Source organism: Aythya ferina (assembly GCF_964211825.1).
Source record: "Aythya ferina genome assembly, chromosome: 6".
Lineage (NCBI taxonomy): Eukaryota > Metazoa > Chordata > Aves > Anseriformes > Anatidae > Aythya > Aythya ferina.
In genome coordinates, this window is record NC_140303.1 from 19,926,911 (window position 1) to 19,947,313 (window position 20,403).

Here is a 20,403-nt window from a genome sequence, read left to right on the forward strand (position 1 = left end):
GTTCATAGTATATATCATTATTCAAGAAATTTAAGAACTGTAATGATGGAAAATCACACAGAAAGAAAAGAAAAGGAACATGGACTTTGTCAGAAACAAGGGCTACATTTTTATTCAAGAGGCCCATAATGACGGAAAATCACAGTGAAAGGCAGAGACGAAACAGGGATCCCATAAAGGACTGACACACCACAGTGGCACAAGTAGTAGAACAGTCATAGCAAGTGGATAAAAATAAAGAAAACAAAATTAACTAGAGAAGAGCTGGACTCAGGGATGAAGCACAAAACAGAAACAAATCACAGCAAATGCTGAAGATTAATTTCAAAGAAGCTACTGAGAATGAATGGAGAGACAAGGTGCATCAATATTAATGAAGCTGAAATAGAGCTCCAAACGACCACGAGTGCAAAATGGCACAGAAAACATTTTCTTTTTAAATAGGTTGGAGATTGGTTCACAAGACCTTCATAAAAATGAAGAGAATTCACAAAAGACATTACAGGAAACGTGGTAAACAATTGTAACACAAATCTTAAAGATGAACTTTAGGAAGATTTAATTACCACTGCATACATCTGTGGTTTTAATTCATAGTTTATAGGCAAGATGTTCAGAAAAGTAACAGAAGTATGTTTTCTGACATCTAATGAGCTATAAATGTCTTAACAGGATCTTATGCAACTCCAAGTATTGGCCTTTGATTTTTTCAAGCAGTCTAAGAGAGTTAAGCACCTAAAATCCTTAGTGATATATTCTTCTTTGAGTCTTTATAATGTACAAGGAAACGTTATTGCCCACCTTGAAATGAAGAAAGAACAAATATATGTTACGTATAGGTTGGCAGTTAGAACTGTGCAGGCAGGAAATAAACCTTTCTTCCAAAATTACTTTAAGGCAGACGTGACTATAGGCTATGGAGCTCTCAGGGATTCTTGGATGCTTGACATTAAAAATTTGTGCCCCGCCAGCTGACAACTGTATTCACTTCCAGTCAGACAGCCTGTAGTTACAAACAAGGGGTCACATTTTAAGAACCCGATTTCTGAAGAAGACCAACACAAATGTGTAATTTCTCAGATGATGTTGTCAGGAGTCCTGTAAATTGAAACTGGCATGTCAAGCGTTGCAAGATCTTCCTTAGCCAGAAAGCAGAGCAAGCGAGTACTTCTGATAAAGATTGCTCTTCCCTAAGAAAATTCAGTGTGTGAGGCTGAATTTCAGTGTCATAGAGATACAATCAATTGATCTGTTTTACTTGTATAACAAATTAAACTACTGGAGGTTTTGCATCTGCCACGAGAGCAGCCGCACACTTTTCCTTCTTGTCATAACGGGTTAGTGATGTTATTTTGGTGCGTTCCCACAGCTTACCAGCAGCAGCCTTTTCCACTTCAAGGGTCTTACTGCCCCGGCTGTAAATATGCTCACCTTTTTTACATTGTAGTAAAGAGGTGATGATCTGAGTAAAGCTATTGAGAGTAATCAAACTGCTTTGTAAGGCAAAATTTTACTTTAAAGGGGAGACTGGGATATAAAATATTGGCATAAATCTGTATGAAAACATAGAATAGATTTGGCAGAAGAGCAGCTATTGGTGGAAGGCCACACTCTTATTTTTCTTTGGGGACATGGGGGAGGCATTGCATAGTGTCAGGCCCTAGTTAAACTCAAACTGAAAATCTCTCTGCAGAATTTTTTTGGGCGCTGAAATCCCTATCAATGAAACCTGTATACAAGCAGACAAGCTTAAGTCAAACTTTGGTTGTATCCACAAAAATATTAGAATTGTGATACTTCTCTGGTCATATTTTATTTTACTTTTAATGTTGTGATGGTAAACTTTACCACTTAGGAAATAACTTCATAGTATTTTGTAAGAGAATTTCATTGCCTTAACAAGAGCTGCCCTACGGAAGCGTTGTTGGGCTGTGGGTCAGCAAGGCCTTCTGATGTGCCGTGCTCTGGCTTGCTGTGTGTATCCTCCACCCCAGCGACTTGCAAGGCAGGATGGTGATCACCTTCAATTATTGACGTGAATGTTATTCGCGTTTTGGGAGAACAGCACATGAGGTAAAATGGAAAGGTGTCTGCTAAATGGTGTTCCTGTTCAGCTGCATTGTCATGTTGATGGCTGTTGCCGGATGATGGTGCTTGTGCGGCACTTCTGGCTGTTAGTGACCTGTGGAGATGGAGGCTGGTACATCTTGAAAACTGCTGTAACTCTTGATTTGTGCTGGGACATAGCGTATATAGTGCATATATATAAGTTGTTTCCTTCAGACCTTCAAGGCAAATATAAATAGGTCATTTTGAAGGACTGTACTCATGCTTTATGCAGTTCTTCAAATGTGGGGAAAACCTGGATGTTCATGTTCAATTCATGACTTATGGTTTCACTTTATACTTACTGTATTTTAGTGTATTTCTTCTTTTGATCCATAGAAAAAAGAAAGTGACAAAATGGAAACGGTATCTCTCTGTCAACAGGGCAGTTATGAAAGCAATTAATTATATAGATCAGCAGCAAGCAGAAAGAGGAAACCACTGTATTCTAGATAATAATTATTTTTCCAACTTTTGTGAAAGTACTAGAGTTTGAAGAAACATGAAATCTAAGGTGTTATCAGAGCTCTTCTAAAACATGTATACAAGGTAGGTCAGAAAGATGAAACCCAGAGCCAAGGAAAGAAAAGCACCTGAAGGTACAGTGTTCTTCCAGCTTTGAAGAAGACTGGCTCTTAGGAGCAACTTTGTCAATTAACTATGGGGAAAACATTGGATGAGTTGCTAAGCTTTTTGAAGTGGAGAATCATGAAATAAATTGCAAAATAGCTAAGAGATCCTCTTCTGAACACCTGAATGAGGCATAGTTGTATTGTGACTTTTTCTTATGAATAACACTATGATGAAATTAAAGAAAATTTACAGATATTTATATGGTCCAAGGCTAAAATTGCTTTTTCTTACTGAATTTTTATAGTGTAGTAGCTGAATTTTACTGTAAAGGAATAATTGGATTCTTATAATGACCACAAGAATACAATAGCAGCTGTTTGCAGTTAGCATTTATGTGGAAATTGGAGCATTCTAGCAAACGAATCTCCATTGTATTTGCAAAGGTCATGATAACCCTAACATAGAACTGTCATCCCACTTTCCCTAGGGGTGCAGTGCTACCACAGTATTTCTGGATTGGACTCAGATATGCACCCACTTGGTCAACCTAACAATGTTCCTTCATGAGGCAAAGCTTCTAGATGACTGCTGTTGTAAACTCTTGAAATTTTACATGTCATTATACACAATGTCCTCTTGAAGAAGTAGATAATGTCCTTGGTATCTTTACATATGTGTAGGTGTGACTCACTTTGGTGCTCTAATGAGCGAGTCCTGAGGACCATTCTGCAGCCCCTCAGTATCCAGCCCCTGTTGCTCTCCATCATTACGGGAGCACGTGCTGCCTGTGCAGTGGTACAGCTGCTGTGGTTTTCCTCAGAAGCCTGGCTGACCTGCCTAAGGTTGCAGCTTTTGACAGATGTTAAGGAATTCTTTGGTATTTTGTGAGTAATATCTCTTAATTCACGTTTTCCCCTACTTTTCTCTGCTTTTAGTAGTAGTAATTGTAGAATTGTTTTTATTTTAAATCGGTACTTGCTTTTATACTGTCATTTAGCTAGGCTACTGGAAAGTTCAAAGCAAACTTGTCACTTTTGAACTAAAATTTCATTAATCCCCCAGCAATTTCTCCTACTTCAGTATCTTTCTGTCATCTCTGTCTGCGATTGAATCTTTTTCACTATTCTCACTGTGGAAACTTTAGTAGATGTTATACCTGTTAGTGACATCATCTATGTTAGAGTTATGACATTCAGCTGAAATTTCTGTGATCTAGGAAAAAAATATTAATAGGTGCCAGATCAGACTCTTCCTCATTATGTGCTCCTGAGCAAGTCTTACCCTTGTACTGGTCTTTAGGTAAGGAGAGTAAGTACAACAACAAAAAAAAAAAAGATTGAAAATGAGTAAATATAAACGTGAAGTATGGTATGAATTTCAGAATGTAAGGAATGGCACAAGCCTAGATTCTCTATGGAAGTAGATGAATCCACAGTTAAGAAAGTAAAGCCAAAGCCTATTGAATCCTATCAAAAGTAGTGTTTAAAAATGTTGTGTTAAAGTACAGTTCAGCTGGGTGATGAGTGCCCTTAAACTCCCCAGAAGTCACTGAACAGCATTTAGTTTAGACTGTGCCCTTGAGCAGCATTTCTTTTTAGCACAGAGTGTATTTATTCCTCATAGCCATCCCGTTCCCTCCCAGGGGCAAGGACCCAGGCAATCCAGGATTGGTGGTGTGCAAAAGCAACTTTGTTCTTCTAACCCCCTGGGTTGCACTGAACATTGCCCGGTCACAGCAAGGATCAGGGGCTCTGTGTTTATTCTTTCAGTTCTACAAAACCACTTATTTCTGTAGTTAACGGTGGCTTTGCAGTAAATATATGTTCTGGGAAGCAAAAAGCAAAGAGTATGTTGGTGGCACAAACCACGAGGTGTTTGTTTTATTACTCTCCCTTAAACATTGTTTTTAATCAGGCAGAGACCCTCTGGGACTGTTTGACTTCTGCACGTGTGCTAGCTGTACAATAAGCTGTATTTTTGCAGGCGTCCATGTTGTAGAGTTAAGATGACATTGAGATGACTGCTCTCTAGATGTTTTTTCCCATCAAACTTACAGAACACATTTTAAGTAACAGGATTGTTATAATTTAAGCTATGCATGCCAGTTTAAAACAAGGCTTTCATCACTATGACAGATTTGGATAGAAACATTCAACCAAGTAAGGCAAAGCATGACTCTAAATGCAACCTGAAAACAAAGGTAGGTAGGGTGAAATGTTATACTGCCAAGAGATGATTTCTAGCTGATGGAATCAAATGCTTTCAAGTCCTTTACTGTAGGTAATGAAACAGCAATGACTTACAATAAAATAGATATAGAAATAGATTGAAGGATGGCATTATTACAGTATGGTGTGTGATGAAGTACAAAGGGCATCAATTAAAAAAATTGTATGCAAACTTGCAAATTCTTGCACGCACAGCACTGATTTAGACATGCTGAGCTAGAAACAGCAGCAGAAGTGGTCAAGATCTTAACAATTTTTTCTCTTCCAGACTTGAGCTGTTTTCCCAGATAGCTAAAATCAGAGTTACCCACACTTTAGACTCTATAATGTATATTTATGTATATACATAGATACAAAGATACATATATATATATATATATATGTCCTTTATTTCAAATAGCAAACTGCTGATACCTATATTGTGCTTATGAACTGGTGAAGAAAAGAATTTAACTGGGTGCTAGATAATTAGCAATTTTCTTGTCATAGACAAATACTCAGCTTAATTATTTTAAGAAGATAGTTTAAAAAAATATTTTGAGAGATATCATGACTACACTAAAAAGATGGACAACAACATCGATTGACAAAATGTTAAGAGGTTAAGAAAATGTATTTGATGGAAATGGTCCCCAAAAGTAGCCTTTCACAATGTTTGTGGCCTTATTAATGGAGCTAGGTGAGTTCATGCCTTATTCTGCAGTGAAGTAGCCTTGTGTGACCCTACTTTCAGGACATACAGAGTAGGATGGGTAGGAGTGGGCTGTCTTGACCTTTTAGAAGGCTGGAAAACCGAGATGTGTTGATTCCATTCCTGAAAAAGACACAAATTTTGCTTACTGGAGGTTTTTTATTTACGGATGCAAAGGCTGCAGAGCTGCTCAGCAGTTATTCATACACATTTTTGGCTAATTTCAGTATGTCTGAATGTTTCTTGTAGTAATCCATTTGCTTCATTCAAGAGCTAAGTAACTAAATGTTAACTTGAATTAGTTGTTGTTGTTATTTTTTTCTTTTTCCTATTGGTAGTGTTAGATTAAAGTAATAGAAAGACTTGCATAAGCATGCTACCACCAAAGACTGACTATTAATGATTACCACTACACTAAAAGGAAAAATCTCTGCATGGATACCGTAGTCTTTTTCTCCACCATACTGCAGCAAAATCTTTGGTCACCGAAAAGGAAAATAAGTAGTAACTGCTGTTTTTTTGATATGTAATTCAGAATTAGGCTTTGGAAAACAGTGTCCTTTCTTAGCAAAATAAATAAATAAAAAATCAAGATTATATTCCTTTTATTGTAACTGAGATGATATATAATCTGATGATACTCTCACCTTGACTCCTTCACTCTGGTGGTTTTCCAGTTCTGAGAATTTAATCTTACAAATCTAAAATAGGACATGCTATAAGAACAGTTTTTACTGACATCTCTCCTTCAATTTTCTTAGCAGGCAAACACTTGATGGTGTCTGTCTGTAATGGTTCAGAGGAACAGTCTGAGTTGAAGAAAGTGTCTTTAATTTTTTTTTCAAGAGTCTTGGTCAGACTTCTGTAACATTCTACAACTAATTTTTTGTATATTCTAAATGTTTTGTCTTGTCTTCTTGACATCTAATATATTCCCAGATACAATCTCTCAAGGATTAGTTTGTTATTTATTAAATTGCTGTGCGAGTTGATATAAACAAATCCGGATGTGTTTACAATGGGCATATGCCTCTTGAGCATATGCTGCCTTTACTAATCTAAATAAGCACGAACAAAGACCTGGTAGTATGCCTCACTGCCACTGCTCCTTGAATCCGAAAGGAAAGCTGATGCTCAGTGCATATTCCTGGTATTCTATGTTTCTGGTGCTGCCTGCCCCAGTGCAGGATTGTTGGGTCAGGAAACAGAAGACCAGGAGATCTGAACCTGCATCTCTGCTTGCAGTGAACAGGGTTACTCTTTGTGCCTGATGCTTCCCTTCCCTTCACGTTGTTATTTGCAGAAGGGTTGCAGGGTCTTGGTCATGGTTCCTATACAACCAATAATCACTTCAGAGTGCTCTTAGAGATCACGTTCAATAAAAAAGCCTGTATAGGAGGACATCCTTAAATTATAGCATGACGTATTTTGACAAGACCTATTTAGGTTGAGAGAATTGTTGTTTTCTTGCTGATTTATTTATTTTTGGCTAATTGTTTTAACAGATCTTAGAGGAAGTTAGATGAAAAATGAATTATTCTTCAATTAAAATATTTTAAAGACCCTCCCCTAGAGCAAATTATACCCTCAACTAAGTATTTGTACTCTTCAAAGTATCAGAATGTGATGTTAGCATAGATTTATGACATGATAAAAAAAAAGTTCTAGACACATAATGCAAGTCTAATCGTTATGGACTCTTTTTTTTTTTTGTTGTTGAAAATGATATTATAAAAGTAATTTGATTGGGGAACTGATGATCTTAATGACTTACAGCTAGTTAGCAATCTTCATCCTATCTATAGATTAAAATTATCTCTTTGTTTCTTTGAAACAGCAAATGGAAACATTCTATGTTCTAATAACTGTCAGTGTAGCCCTAAATGTCCTTGCTATGTTACCTAGCACCCTGTAGAAATACCGACTTCTGAAACCAGCCACTTCTTCCCCCAGCTGATCTGAGAGTCAAGTCCAGTCTTGCGTCTGAATACTGGCTGAACAGGCTCTGCGCGCCTGCACTCTCCTTTATAGGACAGCAAAGCTGTTTTTGTAGAGGCATTGCTGAAGCAGCAAAAATACAGGTTATATTAATAATGGTCATCCATTACACTAAAATCCTATTTACAGGTTAAATGGAACCCTGCATGGAGATAAATTCTTCTAGTACAGCTGTAACTTCTTGCAGGTCCCTGTTACCTCCTGCCTAGCCCAGGCTGTTCAGGCACATTCTGCCAGCCAGAAACAGCTCTGCTGGGACATGGAGACTGGACACTGCGCACCTGCAGCTGGGTGCAGAGCTCTGTTCTCGCCTCCAATGCTGGCTCACTGATTCCTCAGGCTGGTGTTGCACCTCAGACAGCCCCCCTTTTACTTAGTTATTTGTCACCATCCCCTTTCTTTGAGTCTTTGCTGATTTTGGGATGTGTGTTTTCTCCTCCTGGTAGGGATGCCCCAGGTGGCTGGTGCTGCAGGTGTTGGGAGCCCCATGGTCACCAGCCCTAAATGCTGGGATCTGTGTGTCTTGTGGCACACAGCTGTTTCCTCCAGGTGGGTAGGGCTCATCTATGAATGTTCTTTTTTAAACTGGTATATGTACTTTTGCTGGTTTTACTTATAGCACGAGTTGCTGTTATATATACATTGTAATTTATTAAGTAAACACAATTGCATTTGATTGTAATGTATTCAGGTTGTGGTATTTTCTTCCCCAATGATAATCTTCGCTGCCATCAGCATTAGGCGTTATGTTAGACTATGGAGTGCTGTCCGTGAATGGCTTTGGAAAGGTCACTGGATGTGGTGCAGGGGTTCTGTGAAGTCCAAAAGCTTCAGGAACGTCTTTTTAAGTTGGACAGCCTGAAGTATCAACTTGCAGGCGATCCCACTGCTATCCTCGGAGGTGGAAGTCTCCCGTCCCGCACGCTGCGGTGCCCCCAGCCCGCCTGGATGGCTGCTGGCAGAAGCACGGCGGAGCCGGGACGCGCAGGGCTCTCTCCGTGCTTCCCCGTGCCCGTTCCTGCTCCCTGCCTGCTGGGCCTGCCACGGGCGGCCCCGGGCGCTCGTTGTGGTTCCGGGGCAGCGCGGAGCTCCCGGGCCGCTCCCGGAGCCCCGCCGAGGCCGCCCCGCCCCGCCCCGCTCCGCCGACCTTTCCCCTGGCGGCGGGCACGGCCGATGGGCGGCGCGGCCCCGCCTGTTCCGCCGGCGGCAGCTGCTGGGCCGGCGTGTCCCGGCCGCGTGTCAGGCCGCTCCGCTCCGCTCCGCTCCGCTCCCCGCCGGTGCCGTGCCGCGAGGTGAGCCCGGCCGCGTGGGGGCAGCCCCCGCCCCGCCCCGCCCCGCCGCCCGTGCCCCCGGGAGCAGGCCGCGCACCGGGCCGGGGCTCCGCGGGCGGCCTCCGGGGGGCTCCCCGCCCCTAGGCGGCTCCGCGGGGCCTTCGCGGCGCTCTGCTCTGCTCTGCTCTGCTCTGCTCTGATCTGCTGTGCTCTGCTCTGCCTCCCCAGATGCCGCCGAAGAAGGCAGGCGACGGGGTGAAGGCGCACCCCATCATCGGCCGGTTCGGGACGTCCCTCAAGATCGGCATCGTCGGGCTGCCCAACGTCGGGTGGGTGGCGGCCGCCTCGTGGGCACGGAGCGGGGCGGGCACGGGCAGGCGGGGCCCTCCTGCGTTATCTGGGGAGGGTGAGGGGCGCGGGGGGGGCCTCACGGGGCAGGGCTCCTGGGGAGCTGGTAAAGACGAGTGTCACGGACGGGGCGGGTGGGGGACAGCAGCTGGAGTCCCCTGGCGTGCTCCTCGGCTGGAGTGCTTCGGGCCTGGCGGAGGAGCCTGTCTTGAGGTGCTTCTGGAGGAGGGTGAGTCCCCTGGAGAGCGCTTGTGGTGGTGATCTGCGTGTCGTGCTCACTAGCAGAACCTCCAGGTGTTCACACACTTACAACCCTTGTGCAATACGATAGCAAAATAAAAGGGAGAAGTAAGGGCAAAGTGGCTGTAAAATGGTACAAAAATAGTATATTTACTATCTCTTTAATGAGATGAAAAAGCACCTTAACCATCACTATCGTATCTTCCATTCTGGTTAACGTTATGAAGTTTTTTGAAAGCTTTCCCTACTTCTTTCTTTTCTGAAAATAAGAAAGAAAACTTTGAACTTGTCTCAAAGCCATAATGAAATGACAAGAAGTCAGTATTTATATCTATTTACTTTTTCAGGGCCTAAGAGAGTTGCACACCAGAAAGGAAATAATTAGTGATAGCAATGGCGAACACATAAATGGAGAAAATAGCATTTGCAGTTATAAAACAACTTTCAAGGACAACTGTGACTGACTTCTGAGCATTTTGGCTGTGTACAGGGACAGCTATCAGACTTCTTTCACCCAGTGGCAGAGAAAGTCTGTAAAACTGAAATTAAAGAAAGAAACCAAACACCTAACAGAGTGTTTGAGGTGGAAGATTCAGGACTTGATTAAGAACTTTCTCTTAGCAATAACTCAGGAGTGGCTATTTTTGGTTTAATAAATGCCAACTAACAAAATAATCTACTGTCCGGTTTAAATGAAATGTGTTTTTTTTTTCCCCTAGCAGTTTTACTGACAGTAATTAACACACAAAAAATCTTTGGTGAGTTAAACTGTATATTCATATGCACAAAAAAATCACTTGAAATCAATTAACTGATGTGACTTGCTTTCTTTGCTACCTTTTCTGTGTTTGGTTGTTGACTTTTATTGCTTAGATACTGAAGTTGTGTTAATGCGTAAATAAATCTGAAGAAATAGTATAGTTGTGGAAAAGGCTGATAGGTCTCAGCAAAGCACATTCACTTGAAATACGTTTCAGGCTTCCTGATTGTTTTCTCATTTTATGTTCAAGGAAAATAAGTAGTGGCCAGTAGAGCTGTGTTTTGCTTTTGACCTAGAATTTCTCTGCTGACATGTGCGATACAGTCACTTAGGGGAATTCTTTAGGGCACAGAAGAGAGGTAAACATGGAGTTTTGATGTGACACTCCGTATGTGCATTTGAAAGCATCTTGTACTAGAAACAGTGCAATGGTCACTTGAAGCAGAGGCATAGTTCAGTACTGCATGTGGTTTGCGATAATGTGCTTCTATCCAGCCCTTGTAAATTCTTCTAATTCAAATTTGTTTAAAAAAGTCTTTTTTTTTTTTTTTTAAACAGGAAATCCACGTTTTTCAATGTATTAACAAAGAGTCAAGCGGCAGCAGAAAACTTCCCGTTCTGTACTATTGATCCAAATGAGAGTCGAGTACCCGTGCCAGATGACAGATTTGACTTCCTGTGTCAGTACCACAAACCTCCGAGGTAACTCAAGTTCTTTGTATTTTTCTTTGTTTAAACAGATGAAATGGTGTTACTGAAACCAAAGTTTGCATAGAAGTTTAATGCAATTACAATGACTTTGTTTTTACTGGTGTCTCTCTTAGTATATGAAATGGTATGTATACAAACAGCTGGACTTTGTTTTCCATATGACTCTTGTGCTATGAGTGAGAAGTCTGGGTACTGCTAGTCACTGCTCAGCTTTGTTTCACCTTTGAAGGTAGAGACTCCCAGGTGACTTGGATCTTTTGCAGAGATTTGGAAAATCAACAGTAACAATAGTGGACATACCTAATCTGTGTCATGAGACTGTTCATTTTAAAGTTTTCATCCTGTCTTTTACGTTGTTCAGAATACAATATATGCCATGGTTATTTAGCTACCTTGCAGCTTAACCTGTGCCATCAGTCTTTTAACAGTAATGTTTATGGACAGCCTTTTTCCCGAACTCTCTCTCCTTTTTTTGGGGCTCTGCTATTTGTTGCCTGATACATTCAATTATATTTAGTGCTCTCTCTCTTTCAAATCTTTCCCTGCTCTATAAGTGTATTGATTTTGTCACATCTTTGTTTTTTGGTAGTGACTGTTTTCATAGCCTGCTCTATGTGCTCAGTGTGAGAAATGGATTTGTGATTGAAAAGAAAGGTTTAAGGTACTTTCAGAACCCAGAAACTAAAATAGATACTCGTAACTTATTAATTTCAGTTTTCAACTACATGCAGGTGTATCTTGAATAAAGTGAATGTACGTAAATCATAGGGTCAAATTATCATGCATGTCCGTGCTTTTGTTTAACATCTGGGCCTTGAGTTTTCGAGCCAGGTATCTCCCAGCTCAAAAAAGATCACTGACCAAGAATCCATTTGTCACCTTAATTTTCAGGTCCAAACAAGTCGCTTCTATCTGTAATTCCTACGTACTTCATAAATACTGAGAAATACACTAATACAGAGTTATTTGTTTAGGTGAATTGTTATAATGTTACATAATTTTTCCTTCCCAAGTGAGCATTAAACAGACTTGTTACTATGTAGTCTATACAATAAAGCTGTGCTGAACTTGAGACAAAAACTTTGGTCTGTTGATTGTGCAGAAGTAACAATGTGGCTTATACAATTCATAGTTTTATGTTTGTTTGTTTTTAAGTCTAAATTGTAATAATATCACTGCTTGGCTACATAAACACTCTGTTTCTTCTCATTTAACTATGACTGGCTACTTCTAAATCAGTAGTTGAAGTGACAAAGAGAACGAGCTCTTCCTCCTCACCTTCTTTGGCCATCTCTCTTTAGAAGGAATGCATGGCGTCCCACTCAGAAGCTGTCTGGAGAGAGAACACACAAAACCCCTTTCCTTTAATATTACTGGACATTTTACTGGACATTGTTATTGGATTACTTAAATGGATATGGGGATTAGTGAGTAGCTCCTCTGAATTCTGTTATTATGCTTTTCTCTCTTTAATATTTCACTGTAACAAGCAAAAAAAAAAAAAGGCAGTAATTCAGTAGCACAGTAGACTGAGGTAACGCTCCTTGGACTGTTTGTGTTTATCTGGTTGGAACTAACTCAAGGAAAGGTGGCTGTGGTCATGAAGATACACAATTTAATTTACATTTAAATTGTAATTTAAATTCCTTAATTTCTCTTGAATAGTCTTGATTTCTTTCTTCATCTTTATGTAAGATGTACAGTGTTAATTTTCTACGTGTTTAGATTAGTAAAAGTAATCAATCTGTGCATGCAGAAATGTCATATAGACATTAAGTACTCGTTAAGCCAGCCTCATTTGCCCTAATGCCTGAAGATTTTGTCTCGTACAGTTTAAAGCACTGATGTTTTTATTTCCTATATGCTACATTTAGTCACGACAGAACTGCAGTCATTATATGGGGGTAGGAGGGAAGAGGGCTTTGTTGTAAGTAACGTATAACAGGCCAAAGCGATTTTGTCTGGATGCTTGGAGTCCAGCACTCCTGAGAGCCTCTTTGCTTAGCACGAGTAGCAGCCATGCGGAGCGGCAGCAGCCAAAAACCTCTCCTGCCTGCTTGTGCTGGGCTCCCGCAGGTGTGGTGAGCATGACTGGGCCAAGCTGGCAGGCATTGTCACCTGGATGCTGGGAGGACATTGCTTCTGCCAGGGAGGGGTGGGCCCTGCTGCAAGAATGGCACTGGTCTGGGTTGTGGCTGCTCTGCCACCAGAGGAGGAGCGGGGCTCTCCAGGTACCATTTGTTGCTTGAGGATCCATTCCCATTGCCACGAGATTAAAGCATCCGCTGGAGTGGGGCTGGTGTGCAGTTACCTGCTAGCCCCCACTGACAGCTGGCTGGTGTTACTTACTGGAAATGTAAATGTTTGCAAATAAAATGAATTGTAGGCAACAATTTAGAGGCAATGACATAAAGGTAAAGTTGTGCGTATTAGATCAAGGTGTACTGACTGAACCATGCTCAGTGAAAACTCACGGTTTTTATGTCGTGTTAACATCCAGCTTTTCCAGAGAGGAAAGGTGAGGTTTTGTTTTGTTCTCCTACCTCCATTCCCCCAATATGGGTACTTTCAGGCAAGGCTTGACTGACTAATGATTGAATTAGTTTCAGTTTAGCAATTGGAAAAAGATGATCTTTGTTGGAAGATAATCCGTTTAGGAACAAAAGCAGAAATATGTATTCTTTTTCCTGAATCTTAACCAGGTAGGAAACAACGGTATCCACTAATTTTAAAATAGAAAAGGTGTTCATCTTGCCAGGTAGCTCCTGCCTTGAAAATTGGGAATTGAAATCCAGAAACAATTGATCTGTTAACTGCAGGTAATATTTTAACAGAAAAGGATTTTAAAGTCTAGGCGTCTGCTTCCTGCTCTGCTTAAAATCAAATCAGATTATAAGCAGGAATGAGTAAAATATAAGTAATTTGTTTGGTCCATCCTTTCTCAAGTTAGCGGTATTCATTCAATTCCTGGTGTGTTTGCAGCTGTAAGTAGATGCATTGTGTGGCACAGTTGTATTCACAAAACAGCATTTATTGCAACTACAAACATTTCTGTTTAATTTAGGCTGTTTTAAATCTCTCCTGGATGTCTTTTTCAACTTAAATTTTAAAGCGATCCTTGTTATCTCACAGGGGAATAATATGTGAAGTACAACTAGCCCTCTTTAGCTCTAGCATTATCCTTCAGGATCTCTCTTTTTTTTTTTTTTTTTTTTTTTCAGCAAATTGACTATAAAAAAAAAACCCTATTATGTTGTAGATTGTTAAAATTCATGCATTCAGATCTACAGTGCTCGAGTGGTGGTGACTGAACTAAATCTGAGCAGTAACTTCCATTGTTGTCTGGGTCATAAAAGTCTGGTGTAATATTAAATAAAAGTTCTCTTGACTGTATTGCAGGGTAAGGTATTTGGATACTTGATCAAGTTTTGGAGTAAAAATACTTTAATCATTTGGTGGAAATTGCTTGTTAGATCAGCAGTGGGACTCTTTGACATCATATGGGGCCTCCTCCAGGTTAAAAAATAGCATTAATGTAAATGAAAACTTCACCTATAATTCCAAAGTGAAGCATGAATAACTTAGCTGGCTGTAACCCTGGTATGTCAGCATCTATAAGAGAATCCCAGTTTTACAGAAAACTTCTGGCCTGAAGCGGCAAGCACACCATGCTGTTAGCATGCTTCTTCTCTGGGTATCGCTCAGTTTGATAACTCTTCAGTGAGATCTGGCTGCTGTAAGTTAACTTGCATGTAAAAAACTTGCCAGCAGTGAATGAAAAATCTTAAGTGGTGGGAGTTTGTGCCACCTTTTCTGCCTGGTGGGAGAGGCAAAATTTGATTAGATGTATTTTGGTGGTGTAATTACTTACTGAGTAGCATACGAGTATGTGTCTCAATCTGCACTGAATCTTCTACTTTTTTTTTTATAATTTACAAAGGTGAAATTTAATTAGCAGATTTTTTCATTTCTGGTTCCTGTACTGTTAGGTTCAAGTTAGTACCACGGAGAAGATGTTTTTCATGAAATAGTTCTTGTGTAGAAATGACCAGAGTTCATCTGCAGTACCCGGTTTTTCAAAAGATGGTTTCTTTAATTACCTTGTGAGATGCTTTTACCCTGTGAGAACTTCTTGCAAGGTCGACTGCAGTAGCAGTGTTAGTACAATCTCCTGGAAGACGCAGGGACTGTACTGCTCCGTTGTGTTTGGAAATAAGCCGAAAATAATAGTGAGGACAGAGGACTCTGGATTTCTGAGAAGTTCTCACAATGTAGATGGTCATCTGCATTGCTACTTCTTGTAATTTGTGAAGTGTTAACAGATGACTCCTGCTTAAGCTATAGGAATGCTCAGGAAGGAAGTAGAATTTCTCTTTTCTAACAGATTTCAAATGAAAGCTTTTAAAGGAAGAAGAGCCCATACTGGAACCAGGAGTTAGTAACATTTCTTTTTACCAAAGGGAAAAGAATCTGACCTTTTTTTGCTGTGTGGGATCTTGGACCTGGTAGAGCCTGAGTTGAGAGAAGTGTCTTGAACCATTCAGGGAATGAACGCAAAGTAAGCATTACAAGAATCATCACCCAGGCTTGTTGGAAAACTGCTGCATTATGAAATTGGCTGAAGCTTTTGGTTGTCTTTTCAGGGTATCCTGGTGGGTGTGAGATTTCAGTAAACTGCAGTAAATGCTGCAAAGAAATTATTAGGGCATTGTCATTGGAGAAGAATAAAAACACAGGGAGAGAAGCAGCATTTTGGATAGGTATGTTTTAATCTGAAGCCAAAGCTTTAGGTGCATGTTGCCTGCAACATTTTGCAACTAAACACTTAGTTGTACTAAACAATTACTTGGTTGGGCCACCAAGAATGGTGATTGTTTTACTTTGCTTGGGTTGTTAGCTTTTTGATACCCGAGACGAAGATGAGAAAACATCTTGGAAACCCAGCTACTTCGTCTTCAAAGGTCTCTCGCTTGTATTAGCCAACTGTGAAATAAATATGCTGGAGTTTTGCATCCATTGTCTGGCAAATGAGGCTGATTCTGGTGACAGTAGCCGATCTGCATATGAAGGTGTCTGTCCTGCTCTAATGTGCCATCTCTAGCGAAAGTGTGAATTCTTCTGATGGCTTGGCCAGGAAGCTAATCCTGCCGGAATGATTAGAGGCGAGCATCGAAAGAGAACATTTCTAACACTGCCTTTGTTTTTCTTATAGTAAGATTTGAAATTACAATGGAAAAATGCTTTAAAAAAGTATCATTTTTCTGCCTTGCTGCTGACTTAACTTTTTGTCAAAAAGCAACGAATTCTAACAATTCTCTCAGGGAAGTTGCTGCTGTTTCTTGTGAAGGTTTTATTAGCTCTGCACCTCTGTCAGGTGGGAGGAATCAGTAGCTTAATGCATTTATGGAGTTATTGGTTTTTACCTTCAGAATGTGTGTTATTCTTGATAGTTCCTTAATGATGACTGATTAGCTACTTCCATTTGAATTTGTGTACTAGTAATTAAAAAAAAAATCGATAGAATTTTCTAAGAAAACCATAGCGGGACAAAAATGTGAAGCTTTCAAAGTTTGTTTACTTCCGAAGGTATTTATAAGAACTATAAGCAACTCATTCTATGTTGTAAACATTTTCTTGCATATTTTCTAATCTCACCCTTTTGAATGTTGTGTTGTATTATGGCTTGTCTCTAATCGCGTCACAAAGGTATTGATGACATGGAATGCATTGTTAAGTTCACAATTTATTACAGCTGATGGGTATAGTAGTGCTTTGAACTTTACCTTGGTGAAGAAAAAGATTTTGTCCAGATCCTGTACTGTAATGTTTGTTTATTTGGAGGAGGGGAAAAAACAAAACAACAGCAAAACAAAAGCAAGAACAAAAAAAAACCACACATGCACACAAAAAAGAAACACACAAGCACCCCACATTTTTCTTGTGAAGTGTAAGAGGAATATTGAAAACAAAAATGGGATAGACTTCATAGCTTTAGTCACACCCTTTTCATCAACATTACTAGCGCATTTAGTCATGGGCATTAGATTTGGGCATTTTTCATTATACTTGAATGTTAGTAGGACAGTGAAGTGTTGTATTTATCTGAGCATCATGCTAGTGAAATATAGTTGGTGATAATTTACGGTGTTTGGAAATTAAGTACTGTTCCTTTTGTTTATGTATTTTGAAGCCTTCAAGTTGGAAGTCTTGATGCCTGTGGTGTGCTGTTTCTAGTCTTTCGCAAGTGAGGAATTTGCACCATTTTAGCATGGTTTTCTCTCTGCAGTTGTAAATGATGGCATGGTCATTTATGTAGACTGTGCTTTTAGTTGACACATTATCAGAGTTTTAATTGTTGTTTTCCCAAGATGGATTTTGAGAAGTAATTTTGGTTTGAATGTACTTGGTGTAAAATGTCACAGCTGTGTCCATTCAACTCTCAGCTTCATCTAAATTTGTTTTCTGCCTTCTTTCAAATTGTTTGTGTAACCCTGACCACCACTACTACTAGTTAAAACTACTGGTTTTAATCAACACTTCAAAAAATGCCCTTGTCTTCTGACGAAGTTGCTTAACTTACTGAACTAAACAGTAACCTTAGAGGTGAAAACAGCAGAGCGTGATAACCACGTATGAGTTTTATCCCTTTGGTACTATGAAAACTGCTCATTTCAGCATTTCAGGCCTGGTTGGTTATTTGTATAGATGTCATTATGATTCCACATTGTCAAAAAAAAAAAAAAAAAAAAAAAAGTGTTTTCATTTTCCATGAACTATGACAAATTAAAGAATGGTTGTTGTTTTACTCAAGGGAGGAGGGAATCTTGTCTTTTATACATGGCAAGTTAAATGGAGAAGAAAGATACTGTCATGTGCATCTTTTTCTGGAAAAGGGGAATGCATTTTCGTATTCTTAACTTATTTCTGTGCCAAATGTTTTTGCTGATATGCCTCAACAATGAAACTTTCAACTTTTATCTTTCAGCAAAATTCCAGCCTTTCTGAATGTAGTGGATATTGCTGGCCTTGTGAAAGGAGCCCATACTGGCCAAGGCTTAGGAAATGCCTTTTTGTCTCATATTAATGCCTGCGATGGGATCTTTCATCTGATGCGTATGTAAACTCCATTTATATGTTCTACCTGTAGCTTACAGGACAGCACTGTTGTACTTCAAGAACCGTAGAACCAAATATCCATTAAAAAATCACTTCTACCATTCAACTTAGTCATAAAATTTGGCGATTGCTATCTTACAGTAATGATTTAGATGGTGAGAACCCGTGTTCCCTTGAAGTTGAGATTTGAAGCATATTTATGCAGAGCAGTGAGCTGACATGCCTTTATAGTTAATTACAGGGCTGATGAACAGGTAAGTTGGGTACAATTTCTTGTGCATCAGGAATACCTAGACACAAATTTGGTACGGAATAGTGGTACTCTGGTTTTAAATCAAGTGGAACAAACTTTGGAGGCAAGTGTATTGTGTTCTTAGACTTTTACTGCTGAAAAATAGGATGTGCTCTGGGGATCCTAGGCCTTTCTCCAAAGTGTTTGCCTGGAAACCATCTTTAAGTAAGTGGGGGGGAGGGTGGTGCAGAATGCATTATCTCACCTTTGAGAACTTGGCCATATGTATATCTAGTACTACTGTTTTCTCCCTAAGTCATATGACATATACTTTGAGTAGAATAGAAAGCCATGGGATAACGATTGCAGCTAAGTAATGACCAGTATTTGAAGTGTTCTGAAAAGGTGAGGACAAATCTTCACTGGGATAAAGTGAAGTAATCTGTTGAATTTCTGCATCACTTCAGGAACTAGATCCATATGTGAAGGTGGTACTAATACATCGATATATTGTAAATGCTCGTGTTAGGACTACCTAACAACCATTGCTACAATTTCCCTAGAAGAAAGGGGAGATCAGTCTCTCCAAATCCATTGCTGTCCTGGGTTTGTAATTATGGTTTTGTCTGGTGCCAGTTAAGAACAAGTGATAACCTGTTTAGACTTGTTCTGTTTCAGTATTTATATCATAGATGCTTGTTATGGAACAAATTGATTCAGTGGAGAAGATGCTTTTTAATGTATATATTGAATAATGTTACGTGTTTGTCTCTGACAGCTATTATAAGGGTTAATGCCCTTTGTGCTTTTCTTTGGGGGATTGAAAAAGCAATTGGACCATTCAGATACTTCGTATTCTTCGTATTAAAATCTGTCTCTTAATCTAGTCTTGCATTTACTTGATAAACGTTTCAGTTTCTTTTTGGGATTCTGAAATATAATGGTTGTGAAATGGTTATTGCTCTTTTTCTTCAGTCTTTTGGATCAAAAAAGATACTAGAATCACTTTTTAAATAGCACTTTTTTCATTTTCTTTTTTTTAAATATTAGCCCTCTTATACTGCTCTTGCTAGACACATTTTAGTTAAAATGCCAGCTAGTAGTGAATTGTTGTAAAATTGTATTAATTGCCCATAAACATGAAGATCTTTCCAAAGAATATTTATGGTTGTTAGAGCTAACAGTTAATAAAATAAAATAAAACAAAGTTAATGCAAATTAGTCTGGCTGACTACTTTCTTCTTCTTGCAAACTGCATACTTTCTGACTTCATTTTCCCACAGTACTGTTAAAGTGAAGATTTGGTACTAAAAGCTAGTAATAACCTCTCTAGTAAATTAAAAATAAGAAACTGTTGTTTACACAACCCAAACTTAAGTCAAAATGTATGACTCAGTGAAGTGTTCTACATACCGTGTCAAATTATGTGTATAAACCCTTTTTATATGTTTTAATGTTATTTACACTCAACTACCTTTCACAATTATTTCTATTCTAAAAATTCTTTCTTACGAGTCTGTGGCATATGTGGGGTTGGCACTATTTCTGTCAGATTTCATAAACTACCTAAACTGTATCGCGAATCCTTAAATATTACAGATCCTGGGAAGATGGAGCTTTTTTGTTGGCTTTTATCAGAGTTCGGTCCAAATCCTTAATCAGCTGTCTGTCTTTGGGAGCCAGTGCTCAGGGACTGGCTGTCAGTTTTGAGCCCAGCTGGCAGGCACTGGATTTTTGCAGTAGCATAGAAGCTGACTTGAAAGGAATCTGGACAGGTTGCTTCTACTACAGGGGAAGAGGCTGTGATCTGGTAGGTGAGGCCTTGTACACCAGCAAGCTGGAAAGGTGTTCCTGAAGGTTAAGAGATGATGGGAATGACAAAACGCTCTTAAGAAGAGGTGTACTAAGAAGTGATCTGGGGAAGTAAGCAGGACTGACTAAAAAGCTGCTAAGCTGTTTTATACGGGATTTTCAGGTAGGAATCGGAACAAAACAGTTATCAGGGAGATTATGTAAACTTTTGGGTCATTCTGTTTCAAAGCATAAAAAATGTAGTGTTCAGTTGTTGATCTGGAACAAACTTACCTTTGAGCACTGCAACTATTGCTCCCAGTCCTTATCCTGCCGCT

General features: G+C 39.6%; 1 protein-coding gene across 3 annotated transcripts in view; it reads left to right on the plus strand.

Moving 5' to 3' along the window:
* The window catches only part of OLA1 (Obg like ATPase 1), a 128,363-nt gene that overhangs the window by 22,735 nt on the left and 85,225 nt on the right, over nt 1-20,403 (plus strand). For 2 of the 3 annotated variants that reach the window (XM_084523753.1, XM_084523755.1), the window contains exons 2-4: nt 9,096-9,196; nt 10,774-10,917; nt 17,912-18,039. In XM_084523753.1, the coding sequence (XP_084379879.1) occupies nt 9,096-9,196; nt 10,774-10,917; nt 17,912-18,039 (373 nt within the window). Of the gene's footprint in view, nt 1-8,756; nt 8,889-9,095; nt 9,197-10,773; nt 10,918-17,911; nt 18,040-20,403 lie in introns of those variants that run through there. The other variant, XM_084523754.1, reaches the window with a different exon arrangement.